Genomic DNA, 20,384 nt, shown 5'->3' with positions numbered 1-20,384 from the left:
TCACAAGTTAATTTTACATAGAATGCACTACAAAGGAATACTTTTAAAAATTATAGTCAGTTGCTAAAAACACATGGTTTCTAAGGCATGTTTCACTGAGAGCTAAACAACACATCAGTACTATTGGTTATCAAGTTATGCAATATGTAATTATGATGAAAATTAAAATTCTATACTGATTTGAAAAGGAGACCAAATCTTAGACAGGAAATGTGTAAATCTTAACTTTCCTGGTTTTGATCAAACAGTTTTGCATTTAAATGAGCAGTAGATCTTTAAAGGGACATGTGTCTAAATTGTTCTGTGTAATCAAACAATTTGCACATATGATTATTTAAAACCTATTTTATCTAACTATGCTAAGATTGTTAACTATTGTGTTTGTTGCTTGCTGATGCATGAGTTTTTGCTTTCAGTTTATTCTTATTTATGCTTAGGAATTTGCTTTCAGGATATTGTCACTTTTTGGGTTCATTTCTTACTGTCAGTAAAAAATATACAATTCTACTTGTGTTGTTAGGGCCCTTTGCTAATTAACATAAACTCATCTCTGAATAGAAATATCTTGATTTTTGCTAATTGGATATCAAATGATACTGTGTTAATTCTGCTACACGATCGCCACATAGCCAAAAGCTAATTAAATTTCAAAGTGGCGATGTCATTTTTCATCCATTCGCCACTTTGGCATAAGTGGAAGTTTGGGAAATTAATACAAAAAAACACAAACATTGGATGAGTTATGACTGAAACACGAATTCTGTTTCATTTCTCATATCTGTTCTCGAAATTTCAGAGGAATACAAGTCACATAGACTTATTTATTATGAATTGACGTTTTATTATTCACACTTGCTTCCATTTCGGTTTAAAAATCAAAAGATGGCAAGGCGTTTTAACTATGTTTGAAAGGGAATCAGTTAAACGTATAACTATTGAAAATAAGATGGCTGCAGCAGCAGAAGTAGTGACTTTGAATGAAAATGTGTGTGAGCAAGGCAGAGATGTTGAAAGTATTGAGAAATGTGAGAATGAAAATAATAATGAAGAACAAGATGTAGCAATTAAAAACAAAATGAAAAGATTGGAGACACCTTAATTGAAAGTGCTTGAAAAATAAAAGTTCTGTTAATTTTTGATGTCAGATAAAATTTTTGGTCAAAATTTTCTTTTAAGCATTCTACAATTTGAAGGCTAAAATGTATATTTTGAATTCCAATTTACAGTACACACACATAACAGTTGATAATGTGGTCACCTTTATAACAGGTATTTAGTGGCTAATGGTTTGCAGATGTGGCTTATTGATAATAGACTAAATTAGCCACAGTGGCTAACAGAAATTTTCATGTAGTACTAACCCAGTGATAACCAAATTTTTTGGGGGGTAAAAACAACTTAAAATAGTCATAACTTTTGTGTAAAGGATTAGATTGAACTGAAATTCAAACTTGATCCATATTTTATGATTCTAATATGATATGCTTCAAAGCTCTTAAGACTAAAGCTATTGTAAAAAAGTGATAACCACATGACCAACATGTCATGCAATACACGGATTGTATCTATTAAAAAATATGAAGAAACTTGTCCTATTAGAATTGAAGTAAATCATGGAACTCCATAAATGGCCAGCCAGTGATAAAACAGTGATAAAATGGAGTTTCTGTGATTTGTTTCTTTAACACATTACCATGTGGTATTTGTTTCTAGTAAAGGGATTGAGTTGTTAACTGTCAGTGAAAACCAGGTGTATTTATTGCAGAGAAAAAACATGATAATCTTAGAAACGAACTTTTACAAGTAGGACACACTGTTTTAAAAATTTATGTTTAAATGGAAGTATATTTGGAAATTTTATTGTCCTTTCAGAAAATAAATGACCTCTGGTGTTTATGAAGGTCATAGAGAATGAGTTTAGTATGTCGTTTGTCCTCCAGCAGATACAGGCTATAGAAGTGTATGAGTTCAAACATCATTTTAAATACATTATTGCCAGTTTCTATTTTAATATGTTACTAGTGCTGAAGGGTCTATTGCTCCGTTTGTCTATATTTTCTTAATCAAATCCTTATGTAGGCTTAAAAAATAATAGTCTAGTTTCCTGTTACCAGCAAGAAAAAATAGGATAGGTAGGTAAGGAAATTTTTTTTTCATTGAGTTAATGGGGAAATAATCTTGATTTCAATGGTGCTCAAGTGAAAATGCCCATAAAATGTTTATGGTGGGCAAAAAATCTATGGTAGGTAGGGTAACTAGAAACAGACATATTGGGTTTTTTGGTTTTGTTTTTTATTGACTTTATATGAGGGTTCTTTTCAACAAACTTTTATATTTGTGTTTTAGGGGCCAGTCAAATGCAGACCTCAGATGTTCAAAATATCTCATTGTTTATTCAAGGTCCATAGACTGCTTATTTTACAGTTTGGTTGAGTTTTTCTTTTTGATATATAGTAAATAATTAATCTTTCCAAAAACAGAAAGATGAAATTGCCATCGTCTGATTATGATACAGCATCTTCAAAATAGAAATATCTCAGTGCCATCAGCGCTTTGATTTGTGTTGTTGTTATTTGCAATTTTTAATTACCAAATATATTTGTAAATAGGTATGACCCATGTCAATGATTGAAAAATTTATGGTTAGTTTTCTACATTTTTTATCATTAAGTGGTCACTCACTGTCAGTGTGGTTATTACACATTAGATATTTCTGTAAATAGGGATTTATTGCATCTATCATATCCCAAACAATAACCAGGGAATGAATTAAAGACAGATTTGTTATGTTAATTACTTGTACATATGGCCAAATACAAAACAAAAATAATATGTGTTTCCTGCTTGTTTTCCTGTTAATTCAATGTAAATTGTTTTTGAAAATGTAGATAATTTTCCCTACCTACCTTTTTTTCTTGCTGGTAGCAGGAAACAAGTATATTTGAAATTGAACCACCTGTTTGAATAATGCTTTTTTATGCCTCCACAACAAACTGTTGGGGGGCATATTAATTTACCCCTGTCTGTCCGGATTACACATTATAATGGCTTGTCATGGAAATTTCTGATTCCCAAAGTTGATCCCCAAATTTTTCGAGTTACAGTACTGAAACAGTTTGGTCATGGCAAGTCTTGGAAGGAATGAGCTGAACCATGTCTTCATACAAAAATAAACATGTTCCTTATTTGGCAAATCTAGCAAGTGGGGGCATCATTAGTGTCTTACAGACACATTTGGTTTACTTAAAAAAAAATTACTACTAACAAACGAGGCGGGGGCTCCTGTGATAAAGAGGGCGTCTAGTTTATTCTTAACTTCTTCTTAGACTGTAGATAAACTTGAATGATACTTAATAGTAATATATAACATATAGTTTCATTACAAGACCCAGAAAAGTAGTTAAGAAAAAAAAGTACTATATTTAAAAAAATAAAGCAGACATATTCTCGCTTTGTTAATACCAAATCTGATGAAGATTTTATTTGGTGAACCATGTGATCACTGTACTATGTTTCATATTTATTTATTTATTGGTTCATTAAGTAAACTATTTTCAATTACTGAATATAATATTATAAAAGATTATTCAATAGTTGAAAGTGATTGAAAATATTCCTGACACCAATGCCATGGAGCCTTAAATTTCATGGTTACTGTCACATTTGTCCAATGTAATGCGAGGTCGTAAGTTATATTGGTTAGGTTGCCATGGTTAAGCATCATGAATGTCTAGTGATGTCAAAGCGATTCAATACCAACTGCATTGGAAAAAATTAGTAAAATGTTGATGTGCATGCAATTTAAATTGATTTTTAAATTGATTTCTGCTAGAATCTTGGTTCCCTCGATTACTCTTAGTATACCAAATTTTCTGAACAATAAGTATTTACTTGTATTTTAGTGTCTGGATCTCTATCATAGCACTAAAAGTCTGAATGCCACAATGGAAGATTTGAATTAATCACAAAAGTTCAGGAACTGGGAACAAAAGAAGCCAAAACAAACATTTTCTTGTGTCTGGACAATAACTTGAATACGATCTCACCATTTCCCGGTCAAATGGCCACCCCCTATGTAGTACCATAAGACACTGAACCTAGATCTATGCATTATAGGTGCATCATTTGTGTGTATTCTGATCAAAAGTAGCCAAAATTAAGCTGAGAATGTGTACTTAAAAATCACATTTGTGATCTACTACAAAGGTGTATGAATATTGAATATTGCATGGGTAATTTGCCTCCACGCTGTCAGTTAGCAGAAAAGGTAAAAATATGGGTTTTCAATATTATGTATTCAAATAAATTTTGTGAAAAATTTCTACAATCATCATACGTTAGCTTAAAGATTTTGGAAGCCTCATATTCCAAGCTTCGCAATGGTACGGTATTCAACTTTAAATTGTCATTTGTACCATCTTCTTCCATACAATAGAAAGAGTAATCAAGGGAACCCAGGTTATAGCAGTAATTAAAATAATGTAATCCAGGGACAAAGACCAGACGTGGAGAACAGACAAACACAACAAAGAACATAAAGTAACTAAAATCATACATACAAAGTAACAAAAGTAACTCAGACTCCACTAAAACCTGGGAGCATGGACCAGGTGCACCGGTAGGGAAAGTGTCCTCTGCTTTTCTAGAAACACCCACTGAGTTGCTCATAAAAGGTCAAGTCCGGGGTAGACAAACGAGGAAAGGAAAACTATGACCCGTTCAATAAATCAGTTTTCATGGTGCAGATGGATACAGGATGGTTGTGAGTGATTAGGGGTGGGGAAGGTTATGATCCAAATAGATTTGGAAATTGGACCCATACAGGAGCCTGAACCTAGATTTTAATACTTTGTATAAATTTTAACCACATTCATTCTGTGTGATGACTGAAACCTTGGCATTCTCAAATATTGAATAAACATTCATTCAGAACTATATCAAGCTATAAAGTTTTGTAAATGGAGAGTAAATATTTACAGTATGTATACTTGGAATCTGTTATATTATTTACATGGTTTTGTTTTTGTTATTCAAACACCTAGTGTGCCCTTTTAATCTAATAATAAAAACAGAGATCATCTCCACAGACTGGAAGTAAGGTATGATTATAACACTCCAAGGGAGGTAATAAGCCCAGAAGAAACCAGAATGGCTATCAGGACATTACATTACTGTTGTGTTCAAGCTGTTCGAAAACTTAATGTCAGATCGCTTAAAAGATATTCTTGAAGGCGACGACTTTCCATGTAAACAACAGATGGCTTATCAAAAATCTCTGTCAAGTCTTTATACAGGCTTCAACCTATAGGAAACCATTTATCTCTTGGACTATGGTGATCGCGCTGTTGTTACGTTTTCGGACAGCACAAAGGTGTTTGATACTGTCTGGCATGAGGGACTTTAACATAAAGCATATCTTTTAGGAATAAATGAGAAATGTTGGAAACTTTTCAAGTCGATATATTCAAATATGGAAAGTTGTGTTTCAGTAAATGGTACCAACTCATGATCATTAAAAATGGTTTGTGGAATCAGACAAGGTAGTGCTTTGTCGGCAAAACTATCTAGTTTTCATCGACGGTCTCATGATCACAGATATCTCAGTAAACATTCCGACTCAAGCAGACAATATTTGTTTAGTCATGTCGAATCAAAGTGATATGAAGGAACTTTTATTTCTATGTGAATTATGTAGTAAAAAACGGAGGTTTCAATTCTCACCATCCAAAAGTGCTGTTATGATATTCTCTCCAAGCAAAAGAAATATTAATCTTGAGCTGACATTTTTAGGGGCATTAATCAATCATGTGAGTGCACAAAAGCGTGTTGGCGTAACCATTACATCTGATATCCGATCAATAGAGCAAACTGTTCAAACTTGTAACTCCATGAGGACAATGACATTGTCTCTTTTGCACTCTGGAGCCCATGTAACTGCTTTAAATCCTATTACTAGTGCTGAACTCATGAATACTGTATTGTATCCTAAGTGTTTGTATGGATGTGAGCTTTGAATCTTGAACAAAACTGAACTATTGCTATTGGAAAGAGCTTAGAGATATATTGCAAAAGCTATCCAGGGGCTCGACAAGGGAACACAAACTGACTTGTGTAATGGTCTTTTTGGGTGGATATCAATAGAAGGTTATATTGACTTGAGAAAATTGTTGTTTGTTGGTAACGTTTGTATTCTAGAACCACGTTTCCTACCAAGGAAGATTTTTGCGACCAGATACATTATGTATTGTGCTGAAGGTAGTCAGGACTTATAATAGAGTATGTGAGGTTTTTCAAAAATATGATCTTGACACCCATTTAACAAACTTCATTGCATCGGGTGAATTCTCGTCTAAGATAGTATGGAAGCGTTGTGTTCGAGAGTGTTAGACTGAAAGAAGAGACTGACTGGATAAATAGAATAAAACTTGATGATGATTTTTCACGGTTCGTTGAAATACAAACTGAGCTTAAAGTAAATAAACTGTAGAAACTCTTACTTTATTACCCAGCTGATCAGAGGGAAATAAAGTTTGTATTTCAGCTGATTATGTCTTTGAGTAGGCAACCAGAACAAGGGCTTTGTCACATCTGTGGACTGTTTTATTCAGACACAACTGAACACATTATGATGAGCTGCTCAAAAACTACAGAGCAACCAGATGATGTATGGTATTTCATCATAAATGGCATTGCCGACATAACATTCAGTGTCTATCTCCATAACTTACAGGACAGCAGTCTATTGAACATTATGTTAGGAGGGAAAAGTGACTTCGACCTTTCAAGAGATGACGAATTAAAGTTTCAAATTAAAGCAGTAAAATACTTATATAACTGTTCAAAGCTGTATTATACATAATATGAGTTTGATTGGTTTATATGTCATGTTTTTTGTTATGTTGAATATATGCTATACTCTTCTTAAATGAAGGAAATAAAGACATATATATGAATATTGAATATTGCATGGGTAGTTTGCCTCCATGCTCTCAGTTAACAGAAAAGGTAAAAATATGGGTTTTCAATATTATGTATTCAAATAAATTTTGTGGAAAATTTCTACAATCATCATACGTTAGCTTAAAGATTTTAGAAGCCTTATATTCCAAGCTCACAATGGTATTCAACTTTAAATTGTCATTTGTACCATTTTCATCCATACTATAGAAAGGATGGTTGTGAGTGATTAGGGGTGGGGGTGTGGTTATGATCCAAATAGATTTGGAAATTGGACCCATACAGGAGCCTAAAGCTAGATTTTAATACTTTATATAAATTTTAACCACATTCATTCTGTGTGATGACTGAAACCTAGGTATTCTCAAATATTGAATAAACATTCGTTTAGAACTATATCAAGCTATAATGTTTTGTAAATGGAGAGTAAATATTTACAGTATGTATAATTTGAATAGATTATATTATTTATATGCTTTTGTTTTTGTTTATTTCCAGGGAGCTGTTGGAAATAAAACATGAAAACCAGAAGTTGGCATTCAAACTACATGGCTTTATTACAAATGCTAACTACTCAATGAAAAAATGTACATTTTTATTATTCATAAATCGTAAGTATTAAATTTTCACTAGAATCTTATCTTTTCTTCAACTTTTACCATTCAGTGAAGTATTCTGCCCAATATATGCCCGTGGTTGGAGGAAATATAGTAATCATTTCAGTTATTGTTCAAATGGATGTTGTAGATATGTTGAAAGCACCTTCTCTGTCTGTCTGTCTATCCATCATAATTTCATCCCAATTATCTTTGCTCCTAATGGATAGATTTACTTCTAATTTTAGTTGCTGCCCAATTTCTACTTCCTATTTCATGGGCCTTCACTTTTTTCACAATTTTTAACAAGCGGGAAAAACCTAGCTGAGAAAAAATTGTGTGACTACCCGTTGACCCTGTATTTAGCTCAAGTACTATTGTATATTTGGTTGAGTTTCCAAGAATTGTCAAGAACTGTGACACTTTCTGAGACAACATTAGAATTAACAAGGAACTAGCTAAACATGTTTTATATTTTAATTCAAACACAGCAGTAAACAAAATAGAAATTAAAGCAATTGTATGGACATGTTTTTGGCACAGATCAATTCTGTCATTGTCATCAATCTATGGCATAATTTGTAATTTACATGTATGCTTTTAGTGTATTATGATGCCACTGAAGAAGTTCTGTGGAAATGGGGTGTGGCTAAAATACCAAGTTAGATTATACAAAATGGACAGTGTTACTTTGTAATGCTGAACTATTCAGAATTTCACAGAAATTAAGATATTTGTATTTAAACTACTGTCTCTGATGCCACAAAACTTTAATTACGAGTCTGAGAATATTTTTAACTGTAACAAAAAAAATGTAACATCATCAATCCCAAAACCTTAATTTGAGTTACCATGGATTAATAAGTTAAGAATATTCTTAGACTTTAGTATTGTTGTTGGCACTCAGTCCTGAACTTATGAAGTACATTGTATTTTCTATTGTTGAATGCTTAAATAGCAACTCTTCACGGATTTACTGAAACTAAATGGTTTTGTTTCAATTTCTTTGTCAGCTTCTATTTTTCAAGTAGTCTGTCAAAATATCTTTGCTTGGGTTAATTTTATTGATGAATTGTCAAGCTAATCTTTTCTTCATACAGTGCAGATCTTGTAGGGAGCACCATAGGAATCATTAGCAAGAACTCAAAAATTTGAAAGTTTTAACTTAGCTATATAAATGGCGGTGTGTTATACAGCTTTATTAGGTAGCAGTGTTTTATCGAATGTTCCCAGTGTAATAAAATTGGATAATGGATCACACTGTGAAATAAATTCAGTAATTTCGCTGTCAGACTTTCTCCTGCCAAAACGTCACAACTTTGATATCGATCTGCCAATCACAGAATTTGAAATTCATGTTGAAAATATCAATAAATTATGAAGAAAATCTATATAATAAATAGGATAATCAATTGGTTATAGTGATATATGAAATATGATCACTCGTGCCAAGAACACTAGTATGCGGAACAAGATCTGCTCACTCATTAAATCTGGGCATTCTTCGGCACTCATGATAATATTTTGGTTATTCACTCTTCCAATTAATTATCCTATTAGATTTGTCACAATTCTAAAGTCGCAAAATAATGTCTCACTTGGTGGGAAAAAATAGTTTTTGTCCTCTCTGTCCATCACTATTTTGTCAGTTTGAATGGGGGAAGTGTATGTTTTTAGGGACAAAACAGACTTTAATTTAAACTTTAATTTCTGATTGTCAACCGATGTGTACCCCTGGATGTCCTCTAATGTAGAAAATCAGTTATTTGCATGGTTCCTTACAAAACAACTATTTTAAAAATGGCATTCTAAAAATAGATGTCCTATACCAAAACATACTGCTTAACAACCTAAACAAGAACACGAACAATGGTATTATATGTAATTTCTTTTAACATTGATAAATTAGATACATTGTATTTAGTAAGAAATATACCAAAGGTAACCGCAGTTCGTCATGTAGTATTTGTATCTTTGACGTCATTTTAGGCTATATTTAGGTGTTTGTTGGTGTTTAATATGAAATACACATACTAGGCTTGTCTTTTTGACATATATTTGACATTTGTTTGGCCATAAGAATAACTTCTGGTCTCCCTTTGACAACTGTGGCTATGTATTAGGCATCACATGGATTTTAAAGGTGGGCGGGGGGTTGCTTAAGTCATTTGGTCAAATAAAAATAACATACAAGTAATTAGATGTAACTAATTACATTTTTTAACGCTAATTTTGTTGAGAATGAATATTATGACATTTATAACAATTGCTGTTAAGGGGTTAGGAATTACGAGGTTTTTCACCTGCAAGGTTTATTAATGGCAATGCACATTTTCATTTATTTTGGTAATTTTAGACATTAATGGATGCAGTTACTTGAGATTACTGGTAGTTACAATTTATCAATTTATTCCACGTGCTGAAAGTTGTTTTTTTTTTATTTGCTATTTCTGTTATGTAATAAAAACAATATTATCACACCTTTTGTACGATGAACAAGAATTTCTCAGATTAATAATGATACCCCATAGCCTTTTGCTAAGTTCAAGTTCACCCCACACCACAGGATTTCTTTATTGAAAGACTATATTAAGAACATTCATAATGGAAGTACCCGTAATTACACAACCTATGTATATTGCAGGTTAATGAACATCATTTTTTCCCCATGATATCTATTATTTTTTCAAGGAGAGAGAGTATCTCATGCTTTTCTGATCGAGCCGCAAGATGAGATGAGAGTAAGAAACTCCAACAAGTTGACATGCTATATACAAACAAAACATTGGACTCATTCATTAATATAGAGACATGGGGGTACCTGTCATTCATTAATATAGAGACATGGTTACCCAACTCTTATCCATTATTTTTCCTACACTGTTGAATGGAATTTAATGAAACTTTTCTTGAATCTTTATTACATATCATTCATTAATACAGTGACATGGGGGTACCCATCTCTTATCCTTTACTTTTCCTACACTACTGAATGGAATTTAATGAAACTTTTATTGAATCTTTATTACATATTCCTATCGTGCAGTTTGATCCAAACAAAGTTTAAAGTCATAAGGAGCATGTTATCAAATGTAGATGTAGGAATTTCAATTTAGTGGGCATTGCTCTCAGTTTCTCTAGTTTAATATAGTGAAATATGCTATTGAATTTAATTTGATCCCCATATGGTGTTTTCATATTTTTAATGGTAATTAAACCATTCCCAATTTTTATTTGTCAAAACTTTCTTTTGAATTCAAGGAATATTGTCAATATTTTCCTGTATATATGTACTAGCCATCAAAGCTAGAGAAAAAGAATTATAGAAACAAACTCTTTACTTCTATGTTGTGGAAAAGCTTGACAATTAAAACTTAAATGTCAATATCTTCAATACCAGCTTAAAAATCTGTTGACAAATAATATAACCACATTGAATAATAAAACATATTATTTGCAGAAAGGGACAGGTTGAAACACATTGTTGAAAAAATTCCATAATATGGCAAAAAAATTGTCGTTTCATTGACAATAACTTTAAAACAGGGATGAGTTTTCGTTTTTGTATTTTTGTTGTTTTCTTTTTTTTTGTGTTTTTTTTTAAGCAGTACATTACATCTTGTAACTTCTTTGTTTTTTTTTTTTTTTTTTCAAAGAAACATGCAAAAGAATCCTCTCAGAGAATGATAGGTTCATCCTTTATAACTTTATGCTCCTACAAAAAGTTTTGGGGTTAATGTTGGAGTAACTCGGTCTGTTTGTCTGTTTGCTTGTCTGTCTGTCTGTCCACATATCTTGTAGAAATTCAAAAGATAGTTGACCATAATAATACTGCTGTTGCTTATGGCTTCATCTTTTAACATGAAAAAAAAAATTAATCTTACATGTGTAACATAGATTTGTTTTACTGCTTTTGATCATAGTTTTCAAGTAACTAAATACAGAATTACGTTTTCATTTAAATATCCCTAAAATGATACAACAACTAATCAGGCTATACAGCAATCATATTGTCCATCTATCTGTCCCCACATTACACTTTTCTTGGGTTCTTTGGGAGGGAATGCGAAGATATTTAGTATATTGGTTGTGCATAATGACTTGTACCATGTATATCCTTTCCAGGTTCCCTACTTATCTATTTCATTTTTGTGGTATAACTTATAATAATTCTGATCATGAGATTCTTCGTGCTTATAGCAGTTTTTGATTGGTTGAGAACATCATTGCCAGAAAGTTCATACATGCATGAACTTTGCCAGATCGTTCATACATGCATGAATGCCAGTCAGCTTGAAACCAATATGGCAGTCGTGTAGTTCGAAAGAGGGTGGCAACGAACTGAACGGCATAATATAGCCTAAGAATAGTTAATTACATGCACATTGATTTTACCTGTCAAGTTTGTTTACAGAGAGTAATTTTCAGCTCGGGGAAAGAAACTTATAACTGAGTTGACTGAACCCTTGAAAAAACCTTGTTGTTCTTTCTTGTTGTATTTCCTTAATAATTATATTCCTGTTGGATTGCTTACATCTGGTATTTTCAATACCAACTATCATTTCGTCCATACCGCCTTCAATGTTTTTGTGCAGCCGATTATTTGTAAATATTCGTCCGCGCTCCCGTATGTGTGCAAAGGAATGTGTGTGTATTGAAGCGTAAACATATGCACTGTATGTAAATATAACTGACTGATGCTCTCAGAGGGTAACTTTGACTGTCGGATAGAATTATAAGGATTGAACAGCTATTTTCGATCGTTCATACATGTATGAAGACCAAAAATAGCTGTTCAATCCTATAATAATTTTTACAGTCATTTTCCATAATGGCTTACATCTGTACATGTGGTTCTGCTTAAATTTGACAGCAATGGTTGAGTTGCAACATCTTGTTTGGTCAACTCTTGAGTCTTGCCTCAGATAAGAAATAATCTAAGTAGGCTTCTTGGAGCCTTTTGTAATTTAATATCCTGAAAATTACCAAAGATAAGACCATTACATGGAGGTTAATCAGTGCATGTAGTCAAAAAAGCTACTGTACATGTAGTTTATAAAAAGTCTGCCTGAAGGGAAACTTGCATAAACAAATCTTTTATTTGACAGGCAGATTTCATCACCAACGTTGACATGAACATTTGATATGCAAAGAACCAGTTCATGGTATACACATTGTAAAAACTGAAAGAAGCTTATAATGTACATGTAAATTGTGACAAGGCTGATTCCAAAAAATTCTTCTGTAGACTTCCTTGACAGACCACCTATGTTGTGTATTATTAGAGACATTATTGATGACAAAAATGCATGTCATATGGAATTACGGCAGTTTTAAAGTCTGGAAGAAAATATCATCATATGCCCAATAGGGTGACATGATATTTGGTTGAGACTTTTAAAACTGATTTTATTCTGTGTATCAGCTACACCAATTAACTTGACATAATTGTTATTGGCAGTACTTTTTAGTATCATGGCAAGAGCCTGACAGAGATAATGTCAGGCAGTGAAAACAGTTGTAAACAAGATCAAAGATAATGTTATCAGCACTGTACTAGATTATATTGTGTTTTTTTTTCTTGCAGTTATGTTTGCTTTTTCATTTAATAAAGTCTGCTTCTCAGTGTAAATTAATGTGTATTGAATGTTGAATGAAATCTCCTTTCACTGCTTTGTTATCTCCTTGTTGCAAGAATGATACTGTACGGTCCATCTTAATTACATTTTTTGTTTTCAAAACCCTAGAGTTGATATCCATACATTAAATAGCACTATTGACAATTTGAACCCCAATTTCTCAAGTACATAAGAGAGGGTCAAGATCACAGAGAATTTTATGGCCTAGCTGATGAATTGCTTTGCATTACCATTGTTTTATGTTGAAATTAACAAAACTTTCTGTGCTTAAATGAACAAAGATAAATTAGAAATATTCCTAGGTTGTTTTAATAAATAATAAGCCTGTTTTTTGGAAGATCTTGTAGAAATGAAAAGTGAATGTGAAATGCATGACCTTTTGTGTATAAATCTCTTTTTTGTCCATATATTGGATGCTTATAGCCCATCCTGCAGCTAAAATATCTGTTTACTGTATTTTCTAACATTCCTGGTCAACTCTACATATTTGTGGTCAGCCATAATAAACTGTGAATGTAATACGGACTAATTTCATACATATAGTGTGAAAAACAAGACTGGTTGTGATATGTATTTTGTAACTATTTATCCTTTATACCAGCATGTCTACTTGTAATTTACTCTGCATTCTCAGTCAGTATTTTTACAAAGTATATGCTAGCTGTTTAATTTTTTTTTTTTTTAAGAAAGTGTTGCAGGTTCTTTGTGCTAAATTGGCATGTTGAGAAAAATAGCACATGGTCTGCATATCCTGTTTCAGTGGCCATCTGAAATCAAATATTGTTCATACCTATGGCTGTAATTGTGTTTTCAGGCATATTGATTTCTACCTTTAGTTCAACAGATGCATGGGTCCATTATTCAAATTTTTACCAAAATTATACAAAGGACATCTTTAGCAACATTGCCTACATTGGAAGTCCAGCATCTTAGACCACTTAGCTAGATAGGCATTAAATATAGATAGATATATTTAAAATTGTTTGTTTTTATTTTTCAGATCGGTTAGTGGACTCGTCAGCCCTAAGGAAAGCCATAGACAGTGTTTATCAAGCTTACCTACCCAAAAATATGCATCCATTTTTATATCTAAGGTAAACCTCCATCAATTTTATAGATGGTATGGGGAAAAAATATCTGTTCAAATGCATGGAGATTTGTCATTAACATAGCATTGAATTCAGTATTAAAAGCAAAACATCTTTTGTGTAAATATGCTTATAAAAAATGAGAAATATCTATTTCTACATGATAATAATGTTAAAAAAGTATATAATAGAAGATTTTACATTGTAATACAGCATTTCAAGTTCCCTGAAGTAAACAATAAAATGCAGATCAGTCTTCTGAATTCAGTATATTTTGCATTGGAATTTCCAGTTAGGAAAATGAAACTAAAATGCGACCTATAAACCCTATCGGAGGGAATGTTTAGTTAATATGTTGCTTTTGTATGAAGACTTGCACTGTGGCTCCCCTTTCCAGGATCCTCACTTATCTTTTTCTTGTGAAGCATACATCTAAAATTTACAGAAATGGTGGAGTAGGGTATTCTTAAAATGAATTATGTACTGTAAACATATTAATTTTCATGTATTCTGTCAAGTAAGCATATTTAAGGGTATGAATTTTTGCAGATTCAAGAAATGATATGCGTTTAATAGTGTTAAAAATCGATTTTATGTATACTATTTTTCGCTGTTTTCTGTCCACCGCGAAAAAGGAAGCAAAATCAGAATGTTTACAGTACTTGCAACGTTGTTACAATGTCAGTCAACCTTCAGTGACTTGTGTTGAAAAGATTATATTTTAGCAGTACTATTTTAAAGATGAGGTGATTAGTAATAATTTTACTGACTTCAGTTCTTCAGAGACAAAAAAAATATGGCATAACACGACAGCAAACAAAAACTGTTTTAAGTGTACTGGATCACAGATATAGGGTCTACATTTTTTGTCAATTTTTGGGGGTGTGCACAAAAAATCGTTTTCTTAAAACCAGAAATTTGTATATATTTTTTAAATACCCTTTGGAGTTCAAAGTATTCACTTTTATGTGATGTTTTAGATTTTAACCATACAAAATCTACAAACCTTGCTTACTGTGATTATTGTTCATTGGATAATTAATGTCATGGGTTTGACAAACCAAGGAATTTGGTCCCAGACGCAAAGGAAAATTCCTTTTCATTGTATGATAGGAGTTGTTAAATTCACAAATTCAAGAATCTACGAACTGGTTAATTTTTTCATAAATTATGAATATTGCTACCAACAAATATAAGAAGTTTATTACAATTTAAAGTAAGTCACCAACTCAAGTCAAGAAAGGTAGATGTTTCACAGTTCTAGTTGTCATTCTTTTTGGTTAAACAAAACAAAACAAAAATATTGATCAAGTTCAGTTGCTATAAAAACAATTTATTCGTGTCATTGGAAAGCGTGTTAGGTCTTTGTAATTGTTCTTGTTTTGTTATGTAACTGATGGTTAAATTGTAAGTGCAAAGACCATTGCATATAAATAATGCATGCTTTAATAGTTCCATATATCATGAGTTATTTTTAAGTGCGGCTGGATTAGTCTATGTTTTAACATGAAGCCTGTTTTCACTCAGAATGGATTGATTCCAAATGTGGTTATATATAGATGGAGCATTTGTTGCTTGTACTGAAAGTTTTGGTATCAACTTCATATTTAGTGGGACTTTCTCATTTTTATACCACCATAAAAAATTTTCGGTTTGGTTACTAAATATTGTGTCCACACTTGACCCCCAAGTAAAGAGAGTTCAACATTTTGCTTTGCATCATGCTGCATAACGCAAAGCTCTTTTTTGAAGTATATGGAATAATTTTGCAAAAAAAGATTGTAGCTGACTCTGGACAGATTGTTTTCAAATGTGGTATGTGGCCTTATATAAATAGCACATCCTTGTTTAAGATAAAATTTGCGGAGGGGGTAGATTTGTACTCATTTTAGCATGGGTACGGCATTTATATTTAACACCGAACAACAGTGAGGTGTTAAATGAGAATATAAATGAGACAGTGCACAGGTGCTAAAGGTGGTTTGTACAGGCATATACTGTTTAATGATATGAAGACTTCATATTAGAAAAGGCATTTTAGTTGCTGTCTGATATCAACTTCATGTTGTTTTTGCATTGAATTCACTGTCAACACTAATGTCATAAGTCCTTTGTAGAAGATTAACCCAAAGAATTTTGATTTCCATAATTGAGACCTCCACAAACAAAATTTGGGGTTGTAATGGAATCACTTTGTTTCTTTAGAACTGTTTTACTGATGTTTATGAAATTTTACATGAAGATGTATGATAAAACGAGGATTTTGTAGCAATTCAGTTCTTGTAGGTTGTTTTCAAAATGAGATATTCTTCTCACATTGGTTGCATTTACCACTTCTGAGTCAAACAAGCATCACTCTGTGTAGTACCAAAAACACACTGAATTTTAAGTGTATTATTTTTGTATAGGTTAATTAAAAGCTGAGAATGTTACTCATGTGTATGAATATTGTTTACATGTGCAGGGTAGGAAACACTCAAATTCTAGTCAGTCCTGTATAACCTTTCTCAATATATTTACTATATGGCTATATAGATTTTTGCTAAAATTAGCCAGACCTGCCAAAAAATAGCCAGTCTCGGGCTGGCGGGCAGGCTACTATTTCTAACTCTGACATGTGTGAGTAATTTAATTGTTTCCGTGATGTGAGTTTGCAAAAAAAGTAAAAATGTAATTTTCTGTATGGTCATTCTTTTCATGTTCATTTTGTGAAAAAAAACTTATGATCATCTTTCAATTGGTATAATGGTTTTTAAGCTTTGTTACAGTATGCATTGTTTGTTAATATGACAGCCACATCAAGTACACTAATGCTATCAATATTGAACAGTTATGCAATTTGTTTTTGGTGTGTTTGTGTTTTATAAATTGAGTGATCAGACTCAGAATCCTTGACAAATAAAAATCAATCTTGGTTCTTATTTACATGTTCATCTTTTGATGAGATATTTCAGTAACTGTGTGTGGTATAGGTGTTGAAAGCCCCTCCCCTTTTTTTTTTCCTAAAAAATTCTTTTTTATGTTGTGGTCTATTTGAACACATTAATTTGCATACAAAGTTTTATTTGTATCTGAAGTAGGTGGTTTATTGGAAAATTGATGCTGATTTATGTTTAGATTAAGTATAAAAACAAAAGTGATAAACTCAAAAATCAAAAGGACTAGTCTAAGAGGAAAGTCTATATAACAAAAGTCAGGGTAAAAACCAAAAAGTGAGAAACCACTGCAATGGTCCTGACTTCGATACAGGCATTTCCAATGGAAAATTGTTTTTCTTTTCACTTAGGACGAGAGATTAATGAACTTTTATGTATACTTATAGTATATTTTCATCACTGAATTGTTCCTTTTTGTGATATATTCACACTTGTTTAGGCCATTGCAGAAAATGATTTTTATTCTGCTGTTTTAATACTAAGCTTACCTTCAACTGAAAGATGACTGACGTCACAATATGAAATTACATACTATCTGATGTCAAAAGATCAATCAGAGACAATTCAGGGGCTAAATGGAAGCAAAATGACTTGTGTGAATTCATCTATTAAAGATGGAAGGGTTTTAAAAGCCAAAAGTGTCATCAATATAAATTTCTTTCTACTGTACTAAATATGTGAGTATTTGAACATATAAATTTTTTTTTGTTCAAAATTTTGAAAGTTAAACTGTAATTGTATGATAATTATTCATCCTTTATTTCCTCTAAACTGAGGTTATAATCATGAATTATTTACAGCAATTTATCATGCAGTAAACATACACCCTATAAATTGTGATATTGTATAAAAAAAAAAAAAAAAGAAAAAAAAAAAAAAAGAGGGAAAGAAAAATTTATATATTAACAAGCGATGACTTTTATTAATTTCACCACAAAAACAAATTGATGCAATACATCTTTGAGAGAGAGTTGTTGTGCAAAATTAGGACGCTGCAGAATTGGATTGAAATCATGAAAATTAGATATATTCTCGGATAACTCCAACTAATTAGACGATCCCGGCGAAAATTCCTTTACTCCAGTACAATTTTACCTCTGATGACTCGAACTGGGATGAATCAAAATCTCGGATAACAAGGTTATAAATCAGTCCCTTTGATAGGTCTTCGAGGGTAATTAATTTGGATGTCTCTAGAAAATTAATTAGTAAAAAAAGTGATTGCTTCATTACAAATATTGACCCAAGTTTGTTTTTACGACATTTAGCATGGCTTATGTAATCACTGGTTGACACCTTATTGGCCTGATTTGTGTATTTGATTAATACAAAAAGGCATGTATAGTAAAAAGAAACGAATCTGAATAATCACACTTCAGAATTTTTTAGATATTTTGATAATAATAAAAAAAATTATGGTAAATTTTCTTGGTTGGTATTTTCTTAGTTATGGTCATAAACAGGGGAAAAAAATGATAATAACTGATGTTGTTTATGACTGTTGTTTCACTACTAAATCTAAAATTTAATTGTTATGATGTAGTGAATGTGGTTTGACGTCACTGTCGATATTGAGTTATTCAAAGCAGCCTGTAATGTAGAAATGACATTTTCAATGTTAAAAAAAATAATTAAACACGAATTTTCCCTTAAAAATTCAATGTTGCTCAGAACACACAAAAATTATCTTCCAAAACAAGAAAGAAGACATCACAAAGTTCCTTGATAAAGTGAAAAACATGTATACATGTATGTCAGTCACCGACCAATACATTACTCGACTTTGGATGACTCGAACATCAGATAACTCTAACATATATATATATGTAGATGTCACAGCGGTACAAGATTGAGTTCAGCAGTGGAAACAACCAAAAAATTTTTAACGTTAGGAATTTTTCAGACCCTTCTATAAGTTTACATTATCTTCCCTGTATCAATTTGATCCAGTGGAGCAGTGTAGTGAATAGAGTCATTCATTCTGAGACATTTGTACATACATGTATATGTAATGAATTACTCCCTGACAATTAAAGAATGTGTTCTGTTTTTCTTCATTCTATATGTGCATATACCTTCTAGATGTAACTCTTGATTAATCATTCAATAGACCGACAAATGGTTCGTTCCAAGGTATAAAAATAATTAAAAGATAGTTCCCTAAGGATTGTTTTAATGTTTTTGAAGATATAACTAACTTTTGGCAGTTTATGCTTCATGAAATTCAAATTGGTTTATAAACAAACTTTAAATCCTAAAATTGGATATTCAAGCATAGCTTGGTCAAAAATTCAAATCTGTTCTAGTCTAAGTTTAGATTTGATGGTAAACTTTTTGGAATTATTTGCATTGCGAACTGGGGACCAATCAGCCTTAATGATGCCACAGTACAAAATTAGTTTATACAAAATAATGTATATTTTGGCAAGAAACCCAACCAATCAGAAGGCTTATTACAAAGCAAATTAGATAACTATCAGATGCTTTAACATTGAGATAAGATTGCTGTCTATAAAAGTAAAATCACTAGGTACACAAATCCTTTTGTGAGGCTTTAAACAGTTACAGTTTTACTTTTATACCCAGCCACACAAAGTGTTAAGTTATTATCAGATTTTTTAAACATTTTGCTATCCCTCCTATTTTCACAATTACACGGTAGTATATCACTTAATGTATCATTAATGTTCTATTTTTGGTGACTTTTTACAATTATATAAAAGTAGGAGATTTGGAATGATTGCCAATGCGACAGTCATTCTCCAAAATCCAAGTAACAAACAATTCAACTGGTCACCATAGAGTCTGTAAAAGGCCCCAAAAGAAATGAAGTGAAACTATTCATTTATTGACAAAAATCGACCAAATCTATAAAAAAAACAAAATGTTAAATGAAAAACAAGGAAACATAAAAAATGACAACTAATTGACTACTTTTTTTTGTTGTTTTTGTTTTCCAGTCTAGAAATTGCTCCCCAGAATGTGGATGTAAATGTACACCCAACAAAACATGAAGTTCATTTCCTGCATGAAGATACCATTATAGAGGATATACAAGAAGTTATTGAAACAAAGCTACTTGGATCCAACCAGTCTAGAACTTACTACACTCAAGTTAGTTTTAAATTTATTTATTTTTCTTTTGAAATAACAGTTTGATTCTCCTGC

At 31.9% G+C, this 20,384-nt stretch overlaps 1 protein-coding gene across 3 annotated transcripts in view; it reads left to right on the top strand.

The window, feature by feature from the left end:
- LOC148603278 (DNA mismatch repair protein Mlh1-like) overlaps positions 1 to 20,384 on the top strand; it is a 176,276-nt gene that overhangs the window by 106,328 nt on the left and 49,564 nt on the right. For all 3 annotated transcript variants that reach the window (XM_088551355.1, XM_088551356.1, XM_088551357.1), the window contains 3 exons: positions 7,456 to 7,568; positions 14,193 to 14,286; positions 20,177 to 20,330. In XM_088551355.1, coding sequence (XP_088407481.1) covers positions 7,456 to 7,568; positions 14,193 to 14,286; positions 20,177 to 20,330 — 361 coding nt within the window. The remainder of the gene's footprint in view (positions 1 to 7,455; positions 7,569 to 14,192; positions 14,287 to 20,176; positions 20,331 to 20,384) is intronic.

Source organism: Perna viridis, chromosome 11 (assembly GCF_037379345.1).
Source record: "Perna viridis isolate PV_CMFRI_1.1 ecotype Kerala chromosome 11, ASM3737934v1, whole genome shotgun sequence".
In the NCBI taxonomy this organism is placed as follows: domain Eukaryota; kingdom Metazoa; phylum Mollusca; class Bivalvia; order Mytilida; family Mytilidae; genus Perna; species Perna viridis.
The sequence above is the reverse complement of the archived record's forward strand: the minus strand, read 5'-3'. Positions and strand labels throughout refer to the sequence as shown.